Source organism: Cavia porcellus, unplaced genomic scaffold (assembly GCF_034190915.1).
Source record: "Cavia porcellus strain 051 isolate PalLab524CR breed Dunkin Hartley unplaced genomic scaffold, mCavPor4.1 scaffold_26, whole genome shotgun sequence".
Classification (NCBI taxonomy): Eukaryota; Metazoa; Chordata; class Mammalia; order Rodentia; family Caviidae; genus Cavia; species Cavia porcellus.
The window spans coordinates 31,341,602-31,358,652 of record NW_026947509.1 but is presented as its reverse complement, the minus strand read 5'-3'; the positions used below and the strand labels follow the sequence as shown (position 1 = coordinate 31,358,652).

The window sequence follows — 17,051 nt, the reverse complement described above, 5'->3', positions numbered from 1 at the left end:
CCAGTATTCCTTTGTAAGCAGCCTGATTGGCGAGTCCTCTGAGAGCACCTTGCCGGCCTGCAGTGCCAGGAGAGGTGTAATTAACAGTGAATTCCTATTCACAGTGCAGTGTCCCTGGTGTCCCCGAGGCTGCCTTCATCCATTTGTTGCGTGGGGAGCTGGTGACCCCTGGCCGTGTGGACTGTGAGGATGCTTTGTCCATCGGAAGTGCAGTGGTTGAATCGGGACCTTTGGTGTTTCTGGCTATGTGCTTGTGCTGAGTAATTCTCGAAGCACCGCAGTTTTCTGTCAGTGTCTATTGCTGTCTTCCTCTTCAGCCTTCTGGGCTTGGGGCACATGGAGTCTAGAATGAAGGTGACATGGGCAAGAGTCACTCGTCACCCTAAAGTGTGCAGTGTCGTGTTGTGTATGTCTCGGTGTCCCCACAAAGTCACCTATAGTCATGGGGTGTGAGGGCTTTGCAGAGGTGGCTCAGTCTGGGCTGTGCGGTGCTGGGGTTAAGGGTGTGATCAGTTTGAGGGCAGGTTTGGCACCACGCTAATCCTGGTAGCCTGGGCTGAGTATAGAAGGGGCAGGAAGATGCTGGTAAGGATTGGTTGCCCATTTTGCCGTCTTCTGCCTTCCATGAACTATTCTCAGCTATGCCACACTACAAACTGTGAGTCAAATATACCTTTCCTTCCTTAACTGTAGGCTTTGGGTTTTTTGTCTTGGCAACCAGAAAAGTAAGACCTGTAGTATAGCTCAGAGGGGCATAGCTGATCCAGGTAAGGAGAGGATGTGAGTAGCAAGCTTCCTCCAGTTTCACTGGGGCAGGAATGTGTGCCATCCCAGAGAGGAAGCAGCATATGCTAAGGTCCTGTGGTGGGGTGGATTTAGGAAGGATAAAGCTTTTGTAGCTGAGGAAGGAGAGAAGGCAAGAGGCAAGGTTCCCTCATTTGCTCATGACAGTTGGGTGTCACTGAAGTGGGCTTCTGGTACAAATCCCTCCTTGGCTTTATTTACATCCAGATTGTGAGGGGTCCCTGCTGGCATGTGGCTTGCTCCTCTTTTCCCCTGGAGAGGGACTGTGGCCAGCTCAGGGAAAAGGTACCTTATTCATATGGGCGGGAAGAAGCCAGGCTGGCATCCCAGTACTCACCAGTCTTTCATGTGACACAGAACAAACTTTTTTTTTCCTGGTAGGGGATTCAGCGGCTGTTAATTGTTTAGCTTAGTTTTTTACTTTGAGTATAGTGCCATATGTGACTTTTCAGCACAGCCTTAGTTCCCTTGTCTTCAGTAACCCCAGGACAACTTTCTGGGTAGCCAAGTCCAAGGAAACCTCTGCCCTGTGTGATGTGCTCTAATAAAGAATGTTCCTGGAGGTGAGCGGTTTCGTTCTGCTTTTCTCCCCACTCTCCTAAAATGCAAATGGCCCTCACCCTTGTGAGGAGCCAGCATCCAGGGTTGCTCTGCGCAGCCTCTGCCCACTCATTCAACAGGCACAATAGCCCGTGGGTCACTTCTGCCGCCTGGGCCTCACATTCCTGGCATCTCTACCATTCAGCTGTGTCACCCGAGGTCACTCAGCCTGGAGCTGCAGGCCGACTCCAGAGGACACCAGAGCATAGCGTCCGTCCTGTGTCCACCCTACCTGACGCCTGGTACAGAGGAGCCACCCGTGTTATGCAGTGGGGACGATCACAGGTGACCCAAGGTTGGGGAGAGCCCATCTCCCAGCCTGACAGCTTTCCCGGAGCATTATCTCGCTGGCGTTTCTAGGCAAAGACTTTATTACACGCTGCCTGAATTTATCAGTAAATGTGGATTCAGTGTCCATTTGGTGTTACTTTCATGTGTGAGCCATTGTAGCCTATTTTTTATGTTAAGAGAAAATATTTTAAGGCAGTGGTCAGCCGCCTCCGCCTCTCTGACCTCACAGGATCGCTATGCCTTCTGCCTTTTGGTGAGATCAGTTATTGTGAAATTGGGTCAGTTTATTATTTTTCTCTTTTTGCCCATGACCATTCCAAAGACAGAATCCTCACCTCAGAAAAATGAAACTTCTTGAATGTTGTATGTTCTTGAATGGATATCAGCGGCGAAACAAAGGACACAGGTTTGTTTTTGAAAGTCGCATACACTTCAAGCAAAATTAGAAGGGAAATAAGAATTATTCACCACATATGTTAAAGAATGGTTCTTTCCATGCAAACAGTTCTTGTAAAACAATGAGAAAAACAACTTCCCCAACAAAAAGCAATGGACACAGGATTTGTAAAAGCAGAGAAGTGGCAACAAATACTAAATGTTTTTTGACTTCATTTATTAAAGAATAGTTAAAGTGAAGTGACTTTTTCTTTTTTACTTCAGTCTCCTGGATCCGTATTAAAAATCAATTGCCTGAGCTAGCAAAGAGACATGCAAAGCAAGAAACGTTCACCAGGGTAGCTCTCCAGAGACAAACTGGGTAAACACATGGAAAGCTTGACGTTGTATGTGGCCTTTGCTATTGCGGCCTCATTTCTCTCCCTCCCGTAAGCCTAGATTACTCCAGCCTATTCGGTAAAACACAGGCGTGGCTGGGGAGAAACCGTCACGGATTTACAGTTCGTGGCCCCACCTTGCCTAGTTGAGTTCAAGTTGAGATCACTTGGTGCCTAGCGCAGAGTGGATCTTTAACAAATTGCTGTGCTTTAAAGAGATTTAAAAAAAAAAGTAAGAATAAAAGAAGAATTCTCAGTGTATGCTTGAAGATAAAATCATTATAGTTTCACAAAAGCTGGGGAAAGACGTCCCCTGGGTCGCACCAGTGGGGCAAGGGGAGTATATTACGTAACTTTTAAATGCCATCATTAACTTCCCCAGAGATGCCGCGAAAAAATGTGGATCTTTATTATTATTTTTTAACTTTGAATGAATTGAAAAGTCAAAGTCATACTGGCTCTCTGGGGATTGGGCAGGGCTCACATTTTTACCAATTTGCAGCAAAGAAGGGAAACATTTGCTTTCATTTTTTTTTGGTGCACTGGAGCGGCCTTACCAGGGAATTGTGATTTTTAAGATTTAATTGTAATATGAGGGGGAAAATAGAACAAACGTGTATGCAGATGGGGAGCCGCAGTTACCATTTTAAAAGACTAGGTTACAGTGTCGGGAGAATTAGATTTTGTTGTATCCAAAGCACAGAGATTTACTCTTTCTGCCAGCATTTTAAAAAAATGTTTGATGTTAAGCAGCGAAGCATTTGGAGTTGGGCCTGGTATCAGCCGTGTATCTGCGGCTGCCGCTGGTGGAAAGAACCTTTCTGAGTTATAATCTCTGTTTCTGTGACCTGCCTAAGAAGTTGGGATGGCAAAAGTACCTTACCTTCCATAGAGATGGAAAACAAGAAAAGCAAGGTTCTCAAATCAGATTTCTTCTATTAAGTGCATCAGTGCCAATAGTGATGGGCTAGGGGGCTGTGATTTTGAATTGAAATGCTAAGCAAGTGACCTTGGTAGAACGATGTATCTGAGGCTGGGAAATGAGAGAATGTGCTAAACAAAATGTCACTGGTATTTCCTGGAGCCGCAGCCCAGAGGATGGGACTGGTCTAGCTTTGAGGGTTTGGCGTTTGAAAGGGGCTTTGTGTGACCCAGGGTTGTATCCGTTCAGTCCTCACACACGGTGTTTGCTTCCTCTGACCGTTCCCGCGGTTGTGATGCCGATGCCATCATCCCCAAGGGTTACTGTGGGTTTTTGGACTGTGTGCTGATTGGGACTGAGAGCTGCAGATCCCTGAGATGTTAATAACTTCGGGCTCATTGTTACCGAAATGCACAGAGCTGGGAAATGCTAGTGGGTTTCTGTGGGCGATTTGGGAGCAGTTGGCTTTTGTGGTCTCCACACCTCCTCTGCCAGCAGCTGTGAATGGTTCTGTTGTCTTGGGGCACCTGGGCTCTTCTGGCAATTTGAAGCCCGGATCTGTCCAGTTTAATTGGCTTCCTGCCGGCCTTTTCTTCTCTGAACCATTACTTTCCTGTAGACCCATTTTACATTCATGCAAAAATGTGCAGCCCCAATTCAGGCATGAAACCTCAAGTAAAGGATTTATGCTCTAAGAAGGCTTCAATTATTTTATCTTTCTGTTCTTTAATAAGATCCCTTATTAGGCTCACATTTAGATAATGTACAGTAAAAGCTTAAGATTGGGAGACTTTACATTTTAATAGTGGCTGTTAATCACTATTATTAATAAGCAGCAGATAGTAATACTTAAATTGCATTGCGCTTTTTTTTTGTGTGGCGTGTATAATCTCATTTAATTATCAAAACAGAAACAACTCTGGGCAGGTGACTGGGGTCACCACTCATGGCCCCCAGGAACCGCCCTTCTCCTAATCCCCGGAAGCCTTGAATATGTTACTTGGCAGGGTACAAGGGGCCGATTATGTGCCTGGGCCCAGCTGTCACCTGAGGGATCTCTGTACAAGGCAGGCACAGAGCATGTGATCTGGGGTTGGAGCAAGAGGAGGGTGTGAGGATGGATGCAACGTTGGGGGCTAAAGGGGCAACAAGCCAAGGAAGGAGGACGAGGCAGGAAACAGACATCCACCTAGAGCCTCCTGAGGGACACAGCCCTGAGACACCTTGATTGTAGCCCACTGTGACTGGGTGGGAGATGAGAAGTCCGTGTTGCTCAGCCACCAGGTCTGGGGTTAGCACAGCAAGAGGAAGCCAGCAGAATCAGGGCAGGCAGTGGCTTCCTGTGACCAGAAGAGGAACAGCCCTCAGAGAAGTGGAAGATGGGGTGCAGGTGACACAGCTGGGTAAGTGCTGGAGCTGGGTTCAGGCCCCAGGCGGTGATGCTCCGCTGCAGGTAGCCCCAGCCAGGTCTCTTCCCTGCGTTCCCTGTGGCTGTCCTGTGTGTCTAGGGCTGTTGTGTAAGCGTGGACAGGGCCGCAGAGAGGTGAACAGCTGCATCAGCCTTCCAGAGCCGATTAGTTGTATCTTTCCATCTCTGGCCAACTGTGCCAGGTATCCTGCTTGCTGTGTGTCTGTCCACGCAGCTGGGGCTGTGACTTGGGCTTGACCAAGGGCCTGGACCCATTCTGCAGACAGGCAAATGGGTTTAAGAGAGACGCCTGGCAGGATTGTGAGGTCCCGAACTCAGGTTCTTCCTGTGTGCTCAGCAGGTCAGCTCTGACCCCTGCTCATGTCACTTCTGAAAACCTTCGATGTCCCTGGCCGAGTCAGTGCTGAGGTTCCATGGACACTCTAGTAGTCCTCTCGGGCCTTGGGGTCACAGTCAGGACTCTGCCTTGAGTGCCTCGGTGTGCTCCACGCCATGGCTCAGCCAAGCTTATTCCTCATAGGAGATCAGGGAACGTGCACATGTGCTTCTTGCACGTATGCGTTGGTGGTCTATGTAAGAAAGACATGAAGGTTTCAGGCCCTGTCGATGACCAGGATGGGATACAGGTCTGGGGGAGTGTGAGGTCTTGGGGACACGAGCTCCTCATGCTTCCTACACGTACCCCTGAGGGTGACAGGTGGGGAGCAGTGAGCCAGCTCACGACCATCGCAGAACAGCAGTATTTTGGGTTGAGGAAAATGGAAAAGGTGAAGCAGATGTGAACATCAATTGTGGGTAACAGACCTCAGCTCACCTTCCTGTTGGCTGCCTGGTGTTTTTCCGTTGTCGGGCGGGAGCTTGGAACCCAGCTGCGGAGAGTGTGGGTGCAAGCAGTCACCGTGCTGGGGACAGATGCTGGACAGGCACTGGTGCTTTAACTGGCCTCTGCCTGTTCACGTAGCTGGGTGTTGAGCACAGCAAAGGTGTCGATGGGCATCAACTTGCAGGTGGAGGTATCGCCGCCCGCCCTAGTAAACATCAGCAGAACACCTTCCAGGGATGGAAAATCAGTTGCTTTGGAAATAGCAGGTTGTTAGGCTTCCTTGTTCTTCGCACAGAGGCTTTGAGATTTGCTGTGTCAGGGCTTAAGCTCAGGTGGGGCCTTTGTCTCACCCCTGGCTGCTACCCTGTGCTGCTGACCAGAGTGCCCTACTATTGGTAGAGCCGGCCAGAGGCTTGGGGTGCTGTGGAGTAGGCTGGAGTGGGTGACATTCTTCCTTTCTTCCTTCCTTTAGCCATTTTCTGAAAACAGATGACACTCTGCCCTTCACTACTCCCAGGTCATTAGTTTCTGTGTCACATTCTTTTTGAAAGTATTACATTATTTTTCAGTCTTTGTCAGGTATTTGTAAGGTAACAGAAGGTCGTGTTTAATAAGCTGTAGTACCCAGGAGGAAGATTTTCTGTTTCCGTTTTAAAGATAATTCCAATCTGAGCCGTCTCATGGTATGTTAGATCATACCAAGTGTGTCTGTGAGCAGTCTTGGAGGATCCATCACTGTTAATTGCTAACAGACAACCTCGAAATACAGCCAGCCCACTCCCAGGTGGAGTCTGGAGGAGCCATAGGCCAGATATCCGCTCTGCAGCCACCGCGGATCCTCTGCCAAAAGTAAACTTCTCGCCATTGCATCTGGGTTGCTGACTGTATCAAGGCGACCGTGATGGGGGTCCTTGTGCACCTCCCTGATGTAACATTCTCCATGTTTTCTTTCTTGCATGTTATATGTGTGTGAAAGAAATCACCTCTGTACGGGGTGATCTCGCACCCCCGAGCCTCCTCCCTTCTGTTGGAGATGGCTTGTGTCTTTGCTACCACTGTCCCAAAAACTGGAGAATGTACCTTTGACAGTAGGTGGATGAGAGGCAGGAGGCTACAGTGGAACTGTGCCTAAGATGTCCTTCTGCGGTATGAATGAGAAAACAACTGTTTGGCTCCATGTTGCTGATTCTTCGATTGTTTTCCTGTTTTAGGTTGATTCCCTCTGTTTCATTATATAAAGGAAGTATTCAAAAGAATTATTTAACTGTTTCAAGGTATGTTTTTCTGCTCTCCAGAGCACGTGTGTGTTCTAAAGTGTGTGTGTGACTGAGGGACACAGTTTAGAGATCTGGTCCTGCCAGAGGGCCCCAGGAGTGGCCTCTCAAGTGATCACAGGTGTGACCTCCGATCGGGCTCTTGGAATTGTCAGGGCTGAGAATCCTCACACCACTCCTTTCTTCCACTATTTTGACAGTTCAGATGGTGGCAGTGACCATCACATAGCCCTGACTGCACTGGGATACCCGGCGGCTTACCAGGTCTGCTGCCCCAGGGATGCAGCCTTTGTGAGCAGCAGGGCATGTCCGGACACTGTGCTCCGAGGTGGAGAGAGGCCGAGGGCTTGCCAACCTGGGGCATCCATCGTCTGTCTGTCCATGGGCAGTGCAAAGGAAACTATGAGAGCTAGTGGGGCGGAGGTTGGAGCATGCTATGTGCTCAGGAGAAAAGAGTTTTTCGTGTTGGAGGTCTGGCAGGGCAAAGTGAGCTTTGCAGTCACACTGTTAATGACCCTATTAAATCTCTGATTTCCCACATACAAGTCACCAGAATTTACTGGCGTTGTTCAGCTCAAATCTGGGGCCGTTGCAGTGAGCTGCATGCACCCCTGACCCTTTCATTCCTTCCTTGGGGACAGGATCTGGCTGGGTTGCCCAGCCTGGGCTCATACTTGCCTCCTAGCGTGCTGAAATTATAGGCAAGACCTGTACATCTGGCTCCAAGTTTCAGCTTTTATAAACTTTAACATCAAGGGGAATTAGATCATGAGAACACGAGTGAAGGCAGGTGTGTGTTTAGGTGGCCTCTGTGACACTTTTCTGTGTGGAGCTGCCTGTGACGGGGCTTGCAGCAGTACAGCCATTTTTAGTTTCACTGTGTACTTTTTGTTGTATTCGTGGCTTCAGGATTTGATCAGAAGATCAAAATAGGGAAGGAGGTTGTTTTGTGTCCCTGGAAGGCAGCATGTACCACAAGACTTAAAACTGTCCACACATTCCATCTAGAAAGATATAGGACAGTAGAGCGTTAGCAGAAATTTTTTCAAGTGATGCAGGTCTTGTTGCTACATTTTATAAAACTAAAATGTTAGGAAATATTCCTAATAAAATAAAATATTAGGAAATTTCCTAATAAAATATTAGGAAAATGTCCGTATCCCAGTTTGTCTCCAGATGTTACATTGGCAGGTAGTGTACATTGGTGGGTATACGTGGCTTGCATATTCTCTTTTGTAATGTTTGGTGGCAAAATGGTGAGACCTTCGTAAGGCCTGAAGGTCAGTGCCTAGTTTCATACTGCAAGTGTGTGGCATACATGGGTGTACACACATATAAATATTATATAAATTTATATCTACACATATGCATGTATGTGGAAGATTTCTTCAATGAATACATATTACCTATAAAGTCATTTGAAAAGAAGTAACTCAGGCTGGGGAGTAGCTCAGTAGTTTACCTAGCACTCTAGGTAAGGCCTTTGGTTCAGTCTCCAGCACTGTAAAACAAAGCCCCAAAATAATTACAAAGAAGTCACATGAGTGACAGTAAAAAGTTCTGTTTTCCAAAAGGAAAAAGTGTACTCAAAAAAAGGGTCCTAGTACAGAAGTCAGCAAGGCTGATTTTTGGTTCTAGATGGAACAGGCTTCATGGCTGCGTCACAGCTGTGTGGTAGCAAGGGCTGAAGTGGATGCTTGAGCCTGTTTCAGTAACACTTCATTTACAGAAGTGTGTACCAGGCAGGGATGGCCCATGGACCATGATATGTTGAGCTCTCTTCAGTATCTGAAATCCATTAGTACTGTCCGAACCCCTGGGTAAGGGTACACGTTTTCCGTTGTTCACATAAAGTACATTTTCAAACCAAGGTATCCTAAATTGGGAAGTAATACATGTGGATTTCTGGTTTTGTTGTTATTTGGACTGACACTGGAATCCCTAATGAGAAGGCCAGTCTCTGGGGACAGTGCGTCTCCTCTGGGTCTCAGGGGTAGCCGGGGTTAGATGAAGCTCTTGCAGGAGGTAGCTGATACCCAGGGCTCCACATCACTGCTGGTGCAGGGCAAGGGTCTCTCAGTGTGAGCGAGGTGGCCACTCTCATTGCCACTGGGACCTGTATGTTCCCAGGGTTGTCACAGTGAAATGCTCTGTCCCCAGAAGAGCCCTGGCCTCCCATTTCCATATTCCCAGATGACTCAATAGGAAGGCTCTTGTTTGTGGCTGACAGAGAAATAGCTTTTTTTGCTAATTTTTCTCAGTGATTTGAATGTTATTTTTGAATAACAGCCAACGTGGAGATGGGGACGAGGTCAGAACCAGAAAAATAAGTCCTGGAGTCTTCTCAACTCAGAGGAAGAGGACCCCCAGGAGTGTGAGCTGAGGAGAGGAAATGACATTTGTGGTGGCGGGCAGCAGCGTGGGCTGCTGCCTTTGCTGGCCAGCGTAGAGGGGCTCTGCTTGCTGCCTGCCTGCTGAGCGTGTCCCACTCTGGGACACGGTAGTGCGTGTCCGTGTCCGTTGGAGGAGAAGCAAGCCCCAGTGAGTCAGATGCATCGGGAGGTCCGGACAGGTGAGTTGTGAGCAGCCAGGGGCAGGCTTGCCCCTCCATGGCACGGCTGTGTGAGAACTTCTGCTGTCCCCGAAGTCCAACTAACTAACGGCGGAGGGCGGCCCTGCACTCGCTCTCCCTGGGCTGCTGTTGAACAAGGGGATGCTAGCTCGGACCACTGCCATGTGCTGTGCTTGACATGATGGGGCCAGGATTGGGGGCAGAGGGAGAGAGCTCTTCATGTGGCTTTTGAGGAGTGGACTTCACAGAAGGTGCTACCCAGGAGCAAGTGGCTCTCATTACCACCCTTGGGGGCCTCTTGCAGGAAACGTGGAGGTGGCAGCTGTGGCGCCTCAGCTGCTTGGACATAGTGAGGAAATTGGCCTCGCCCTCAGGTGGGACCCACATGACCAGACCCTTGGGGGATAAGGAGGGAGGTGGGCAGCTGGGGATGCTGTGGCCATAGCCAGGTTCCCCGGACCAGGAGAAGAACAGAACAGAGACAGGCAGATCAGCCACTGAGAACCATGTGCCCAGCCTGGGAGCAGTTGTCTAGCCTTGGGATCAAGCGGTTGTCCAGCGTGGAGACCAAATTTCTGCTCTGGATTTTTAAGAGGAAGCTGGGACTGCTAATAATTATCTGAGCCAAGTCGGCCTTGTGGATGGCTTGAAATGCCCCCTGCTGAGGGGAGTTGCCTTATTAAAAGTGTGATTTTTCCAGAGCAGGTATTAATTACTTCAGCCCTTTATATCGCATTGCATTTTAATTTTTTTACAGTAAGATGGTCACGCACGAATGTGAAACTTCAAACCATAGATGTGTGGAAAGATTTTGTGCCAAATAAAACATATAGTGGAAGAAAAATTATTTTTGGAAAGCCTGGAGGCTTATCACACATCACTGTTAGTATTTAACTGGAATTCCTCCTCAGCGTTTTCCTGTCCATTATTTTTAAAGATGTTTGAGATAGAGCTTGTAGCTTACGGCATAAGCATTTTTCCATGTCGTGTTAAGGATACAGCAAAACTAGGTTATTCATAAGCTGTATTTGATAGAGAGTGAGAGGACTGGTGTGTGTGGGGGTTGTGATTTATGCTTCAGGTTTCACGCTAAGTATTTATGCTTATATGCTGTTGTAATGTGCTTAGGCACGGGCAAATTTGTCCTTCTTGCAATGTGATTGCCGTCCCTGGTGCCACCATGGCAACGCTCAGCCCTGCAGCCTCTTCCTAATTATTTGAGCGGCAGTCTGTGCGCTGGCCCTGCCGGTGCGGGTCTGCATAATATATGAACGCCGAGTGACAGCCAGCCGCAGCCCCATCAAAACAAGGCCGCCTCTGCAAGATGGGCAGATTGTGGAAACATATTGTGAACACATTCCTTGGTAACTGTGAACCGTGTCGTCAAACGAATCTTTAGCCTGTCAAAAAATATTTTGACAGGACCACAGCCACGCTCCTTCGTATGCAAATGTACCCAAGATGTCCAGATGCCCCTGCAGCACAGGACCAGGAGAGTGGCGCAAGCAGGGTTCATTACTCCTGCAGATGAACATGTTGAAAATGTTGAGTGTTTTCCTCCCAGTGTATAAATACATGGCAGACTTGATGATAATTAAGCTGCCAGGTCCCAGGGGCAATTCAGAGTGTCCTCTGTGGACTGGGAAGGGCTGCTTTAGGAGGATTAAACGAAAATTCACAGGTCAGCTGTGGTGCAAGAAATAACGGTGCATCAGCCAACCAGGACTAGTTGGGCTGTGTGAGATAGCCAGGGAGGTGAGGGAGGAAGGCTGGCCTGCTGGCTGGTGCTTAGGGACTACTGAGTGGTCTCTGTTATGCTTGCCATGATGAGTCTGTCCACCAAAGGTCAGTCTGCCAAGGCCCCTCTTTGTGAAGGTGACCCGCCCTTCTCCCTTCTATCTCTTCCAGGAGGACCAGCAGTACTGGGGCTCTCCATGAGCCCTCTGGAGCCAGCCTGCCTCTCTGGCCTTGACTTCTGTATGAGTCTAGGCTAGTCACTTAGTAGCCTTGCTGTGCTTTGTTGTCCTTGGCAGGAGATGGGTATGGTAATGCCTCCTCCACATCATAGGTGGTGAAGAAGATTCAGTGAGACGATGCGTGGAAAAGTCCTTAGAAATGTCTGTGGCAGGTGGGCAGCGCTAATTAAGTTCAGGTCGATGTCAGTGTAGTCCCCAGCTGGGTTGCCTAGAATAAAGACCTGCAAACCATTCTCCTGCTTGCATATGTGACCACTTCTGTGAGATCTGTGGCAGGAGTTTTTTTTTTTTTTGGCAGCTTCTGCAAGGCCACGTGGACAGAGTGATGGATCCCTTTCCCCGTCCTCCCTGCTTTCTCCATCTGTTATCTGCACATGTACATCGTGGCTAGCTCATCTCAGCTCACAACGAGGAGCTCCATATTGGAGTCAGATCTGGTCTCACGGAGTGTCAGCCTCCTGGGACCACCTACCCTGAGATTTCATTTTTGTGTGAGAAACAACCTTTCTGTCTTGTGGGAGCCACCATTATCTTAGGTTTGTGGTCATGCATGTGAAAATCATTACACAAAGCAAGAATAAGATGTATTGTCATTAAGAACCTACAAGCTGAGCTGACCTGGCAGTTGTTTGGGGTAGAATTACCCAATTGGTTTTCTGAATTCAACTGTCACCCCCTGAGCAGTGTTCCCAGGAAATTGCCTGGCCAGGCGCCATCATGGGATAAAGTCAGTTCTAACCCAAGGGCCACTGGCCATACGCTGGGGTGGGGTGGATGAGATGGATTTTCTGGCAAAGCTCTTGGGACACCAAGGTCCTATTCATTGCTCTGTCTTCCTAGTGAGAAGCCCCTGTTTAGCCACCTTGGTGACAGTTGCAGGGATGTGCTTTGTTGAGAGGGACTATGAGCTTTCATGAGTTGGCCAATGGGAAATAGAGCTGGGCTCATCCCGTGGCCATTCACAGTGGGCACTGTTTTTCAGCTGAAGTAGAACAAGGATACGCAGATCTAGCTACAGCAGGGGACTTTTCTGTTGCTTCTGTTTTTCTTGCTCCTTCTAGCTCCTCTCTGGGGACCTCCTCTGTTCCAGGTCCTATAGTTACCTTTTTCATGCAAAGCAGTGCTGAGTGGTTTAATCCAGAGATTTGAGAGCCTACCTGTGCGCTCATTTGCTTGGCTTTCTTTTTAGATTGCCTGGTTGCTTTTTGGTGCCAGGTTTGTAAACCGTGCTCTGCTGCTTTGATTTTCCTGTCTAGCTTTGCATCGCTGTTTCCTGGGGAGGGGCAGGAGCTTCCTGCTCGAAGAAGATAGCTGCCTTGACCTTACAGGAGGGATCTCAGCTTTTTAAAAAATCTGAAGCCTGGGGTACAGCTTCTGAGTCCCTCACTTAGGCCCGCCTGGTGGGCTTCTGAGTTCTGCCGTGCTCAAGGCTCAAGTAACTGGGTCCACAGGGATGTGGTGGACATCTTGAAGACAAGCGGCGCAGCTTTTCATTTGTTTCCCCCATGATGGTTCCCGGCTGCTTTCTGTATTCCTTCTTTGTGTCCCGTTAATCATTTATTGTGTGTGTTCTGGAGTGCAAGCCTGATTTTGTGTTGGTGCATTGACAGATGAAAGCTCAGTGTCTCCCCGCTCTGTGTATAAACAAGTTCTCTGCACGTGTTTATGTTTCCTCAGTAAAACCTTTGGAGCCTTAAATGCAAACACCACCAACATGGTAATGATTACAGTCCTTGAGTGTGGGGCTGGGTCCCTTGGGAGAGCCGAGGCTCCGGAAGGTTCCTTAGGTCCCCACCACTCAAGCAGCTCTTCTGCAACTTCTCTTGGGCACTGAGCTTCGAAACTCAATCAGGAAATTATGTTTTGTGTCAGAACTGAGTCTCTCTGGCTTCAAAGTGAGCCCATCCCTAACCAATCCAGCTACCTTGAACTGTGGACTAGATGCCTCCTGCGGTATTGGAGGCATCCCAAAGCTCGTTCTTAGTGTTAGGAAGGCTTGCGTGTTGTATTTTTGCATATTTCTGCTCACTGGCCTTTCCACAGTCCCAGAAGCTGTCTATCTTAAACCTGAGATTGCTGTTTTTTATTTTAGTCAAAATAATATTTTCAAAGTGTTGAAAGGTTTAATTTTCAGAGAGAATGGAGTTTATCTACCCCAAAGGAGACTTACTGTGAAGACCAAATTCTGTCTGGTTGGTGCCTGGCACACTACTGTGGATGCCTGAGCGCCCAGAGCTAGTTCTCACTCTGAACCCCATCCCGCTGTTGTGGATGGTGGCCAACTGTGTGTTGTCAGATCTATGTGGATTTTTTTCTCCCTGGCAAAACTCATGAATGATCTTCCCATAGTCAGAAACTCAGCTGACGAGGAGCTGGTGGCCCAGAGGCCCCTGGGCATAAATGGATCCAGCCCTGGACCCGGAGACAGGTGTGCAGAGTTTGCATACTGACTGTGCCCTTGCCTTGATTGATGTGTGGTGATGGGTCAGTCACTGAAGCTTCCAGTCGTCAACTTCCGGTCATCAGATGGGAATAGGATGTCTGTGCTAGGGACACGAGGGAGAAGGCCATGCAGGTCCCTGAGGGAGCCTTGCCTACCGCCGTGCTCCCTATAAATGGCTGCAGCTTCTCTTGCCTAGTAGGCTGTAGCTTCTCCTACTAGGCCCCTTGGAAAACCAGTTGCTTCACACCTATTAGTCTTTAGATCTTTAAAATGGATTAGTTCTTTCTGTCCATCATCCAAGCAGTTATGATGTCCGAGGTCAAGAAATGTGATTGGACGCTTCTGGGTTGAGTCTCAAAGACAGAAGAAAGAACACACTTGGGTTTTATTTGGGAAAGAGTCCCTGGGTTGATGCTTTTCCAGAACAAAAATAAGAGTTTTCCATGGCCTTTCCCAGAAGTTCTTACCAAACTTTCTCCCAAGCTGTGCTGCGTGGAGCCCCATCGTCCTTGGAGGTTGACCAGCAGGTGGTGGACATTTTTCCTTTCAAGAAGAAAAGGCAGCAAAGGATTCTAAAGAATGAGGGTGGCCCTAGATTTTCCTTCCCCTCAGTACTGTTTTTGTCTCTTCTTCAGCAAGGGCAATGAGTCTCCCTCCCTGGGCTGTGGTCTCCAGGACTTTATCTGGACACATACAGCAGGCCAGGTAGTGTTCCATACACTGTGCGTTGGGGCGACCACTAAAAAAGGGACACACTCCTTCCCTGAGTTTTCATGGGATCTGTGAATAGAGGAGAGAATGCAGATGGAATGCGTCACAGTTGTGGAAAAGATCACCATGGTGGGGAGCTGAAACTCTGGATGAATGTCGGAGATGACCAGAGACTCAGGATTGGGGAGGGGTCCCTTGAGGTGCCACGCCTAGTCTTGACTGGCGTTTTATGAACATAAAACTGCAACAGGGAAGAAAGCTGGAGTATATTCCAAGCAAAAGTTGTCAATAGCACCATTAAAAGTAGATATCTAAATGATGACTGAAAATGCTTATTTTATTAAGACAAGTTACCAAACAGCAGATTGAATATGATCTCAGTTTTGTTAAAACAAAAACCAAAAATAATAAAACCCAACACCTCTTCCCCTAAGGTTAGAGATGTATAGAAAAAAGAAGAAAAGAATACCAAGTATTTATGGTATCTCCAGTGAGTGGGGACATCATAAGCCATTGGCTTTGTCTCTAGAACCTGGGGAGGAATAACACTGTCTGGGAGTCAGAGGATTATCTGTCTTCCTGGTAGAGAAGACGAGATGGCAAATGAGAGACTCAAAGAGGAGAAAACCAGCTGGTGCTGTGACTCACCCTGGAGGACCCGGCACCTATGGTCTCGGGGGTCTCTGGGGTCTTCGCCTTTGGTGGGATGGACCTTTAGGTCCCTACAGTCCTTTCCTGAAGGCTCTCCTGTGCATGGAGTTGGCAGCATCCTCGGCCTGTTGGTTGCCACCAGGATACCCTCTTTCACTGTGATGGCCAGGCAGGTCTTCAGACCTTTAGGCCCAGTGTCTGCCCCTGGAGTATGTTTGGTTTGAGCTACTGCAGCCAGGCTGGAGGCCAGGGAGTTCCTGCAAGCCTGGGAGGCAGATGGGGTTTCTTGGAGGTCCAGCTGGGGGCCCTTGGGAGCTCTGGATATTTGCACTGAGCACAGCAAGGACTGCAGAAGGCTTAGTTTGGGTGTGTATTTGTTGCATGAGTTGTGTGGGGTGCTGAGAAGGCCTGTGGGGGTGAACAGCACCGGAGCCCAGGGGTGAGTGGGGTGCCCTGTGAAGGTCGAGGAAGTCGGGGAGCAGCCATGGGCATGGGTGAACTCAGCCAGAGGGTGATTGTGTGCTTGCGAGCCACACACCTGGGACAGAATCCTGGGGAATCCCAGTGTTTCCAGAGTAGGCAGAGATGGAGAGGCTAGCGAGGGAGTTATTTTCTTTCTCCAGCCACTGTTGCTGAGCAACTGCTGGCCTGGAGGCTGCCATGGCTGAGGGTAGATGTGGAGAGGAGCAGTGACCTCATGATGGGTGTGGCTTGTTTTTGTCCTAAGGCCATCTCTACCCTCATTGGTCAGGCTGTCTGATGTGTTTCCTGTGCAGGAGGGGCCTGGAGTCTGTCCTGCTCTTGCAAGGTGGCAGAGTCCTGCTTGCTGTACACCAGCTGGTTGGATGTGCATCAGTTACATCTGGCTTCCAGCAAGCCGGGCCATGCCTTTCTGCTCCATGGAGCCTGAGACAAACCCCTTCGGGCAGGTTAAGTAGTTCTCAGAGGACCTTCTGGATTACTTTCAAGGTCTAGAGGAATCCAGGAATTGATGATGTCATCAGGAATAGATCTTTTCTCTTCTGGGAAATCCGCAGCTTTAGAATTGTGATTTGTCTGTTTCAGGGTTCAAAGACCTATGTTGCTCAGAAATAGCCTGTTTTTCCTACAGGCTCCATCTCCACTCATGTCCACTTGTGTTTCGTTTCCCCTTGGTAGGTGACCCTCAGTGTCTAGGGCAGCTGCCTCAGCCCAGGTGGCTGGGGTGCCCTCGCACACTGGTGCCATCGCTGTGTCCAGAGACTCTCACTGCTGTTTCCCATTGTGTTCCCAGATAGAGATGGGCAGTGGGTGGTGCAAGCTTGAGACTCCATAGCAGTTCCTGCCCTCTGCTGACTCAAACTGGCTCCTTTCCCTAGATCCTGGCTGCTCTACTTGGTGGTTAGGGAAGAAAAATGATTGTTAATGGCCATGATGGCCCCAGGCCAGGAGGGAAGGTTCTGCTCCTTTCCCTAAAAGTTCAGGGTCCCCAGAGGCTGGCCCAGTGCAGTTCCAGAAAAGGAATGAACTATGCATTTCCTCCCAAACACAAGTCCTCTTCTCAGAACTCAGCAAGAAGGAAATCCTAAACTCACCAACTACCATTTTCCCCCACCAGCAACCCCAGCTTAATTAGAGACCTGGATGGAGTTGCATTTCCTAGTTGTTTACTGGCTGCTCTGGCCCATAAACAGCCGAAGTCTGTAATTAAGCTGTCTAATTGGGAATGACTGCAGGAGAAACCATGAATGGGATGGAGACGCCTCCTCTGTAACCCATTTGTCTGCTGCCTGTTACCTGCAG

The 17,051-nt window shown here is 48.8% G+C and overlaps 1 protein-coding gene across 5 annotated transcripts in view; it reads left to right on the top strand.

Annotated features, from left to right (window-relative positions):
• Agap1 (ArfGAP with GTPase domain, ankyrin repeat and PH domain 1) overlaps window positions 1–17,051 on the top strand; it is a 488,546-nt gene that overhangs the window by 93,082 nt on the left and 378,413 nt on the right. The window contains exon 1 of one of the 5 annotated variants that reach the window (XM_063237062.1): window positions 9,264–9,488. The exons of the other annotated variants lie outside the window; for them this stretch is intronic. Within the exon in view, the coding sequence (XP_063093132.1) occupies window positions 9,467–9,488 (22 nt within the window). The 5' untranslated portion in view covers window positions 9,264–9,466. Of the gene's footprint in view, window positions 1–9,263; window positions 9,489–17,051 lie in introns of those variants that run through there. 5 annotated transcript variants of the gene reach the window in all.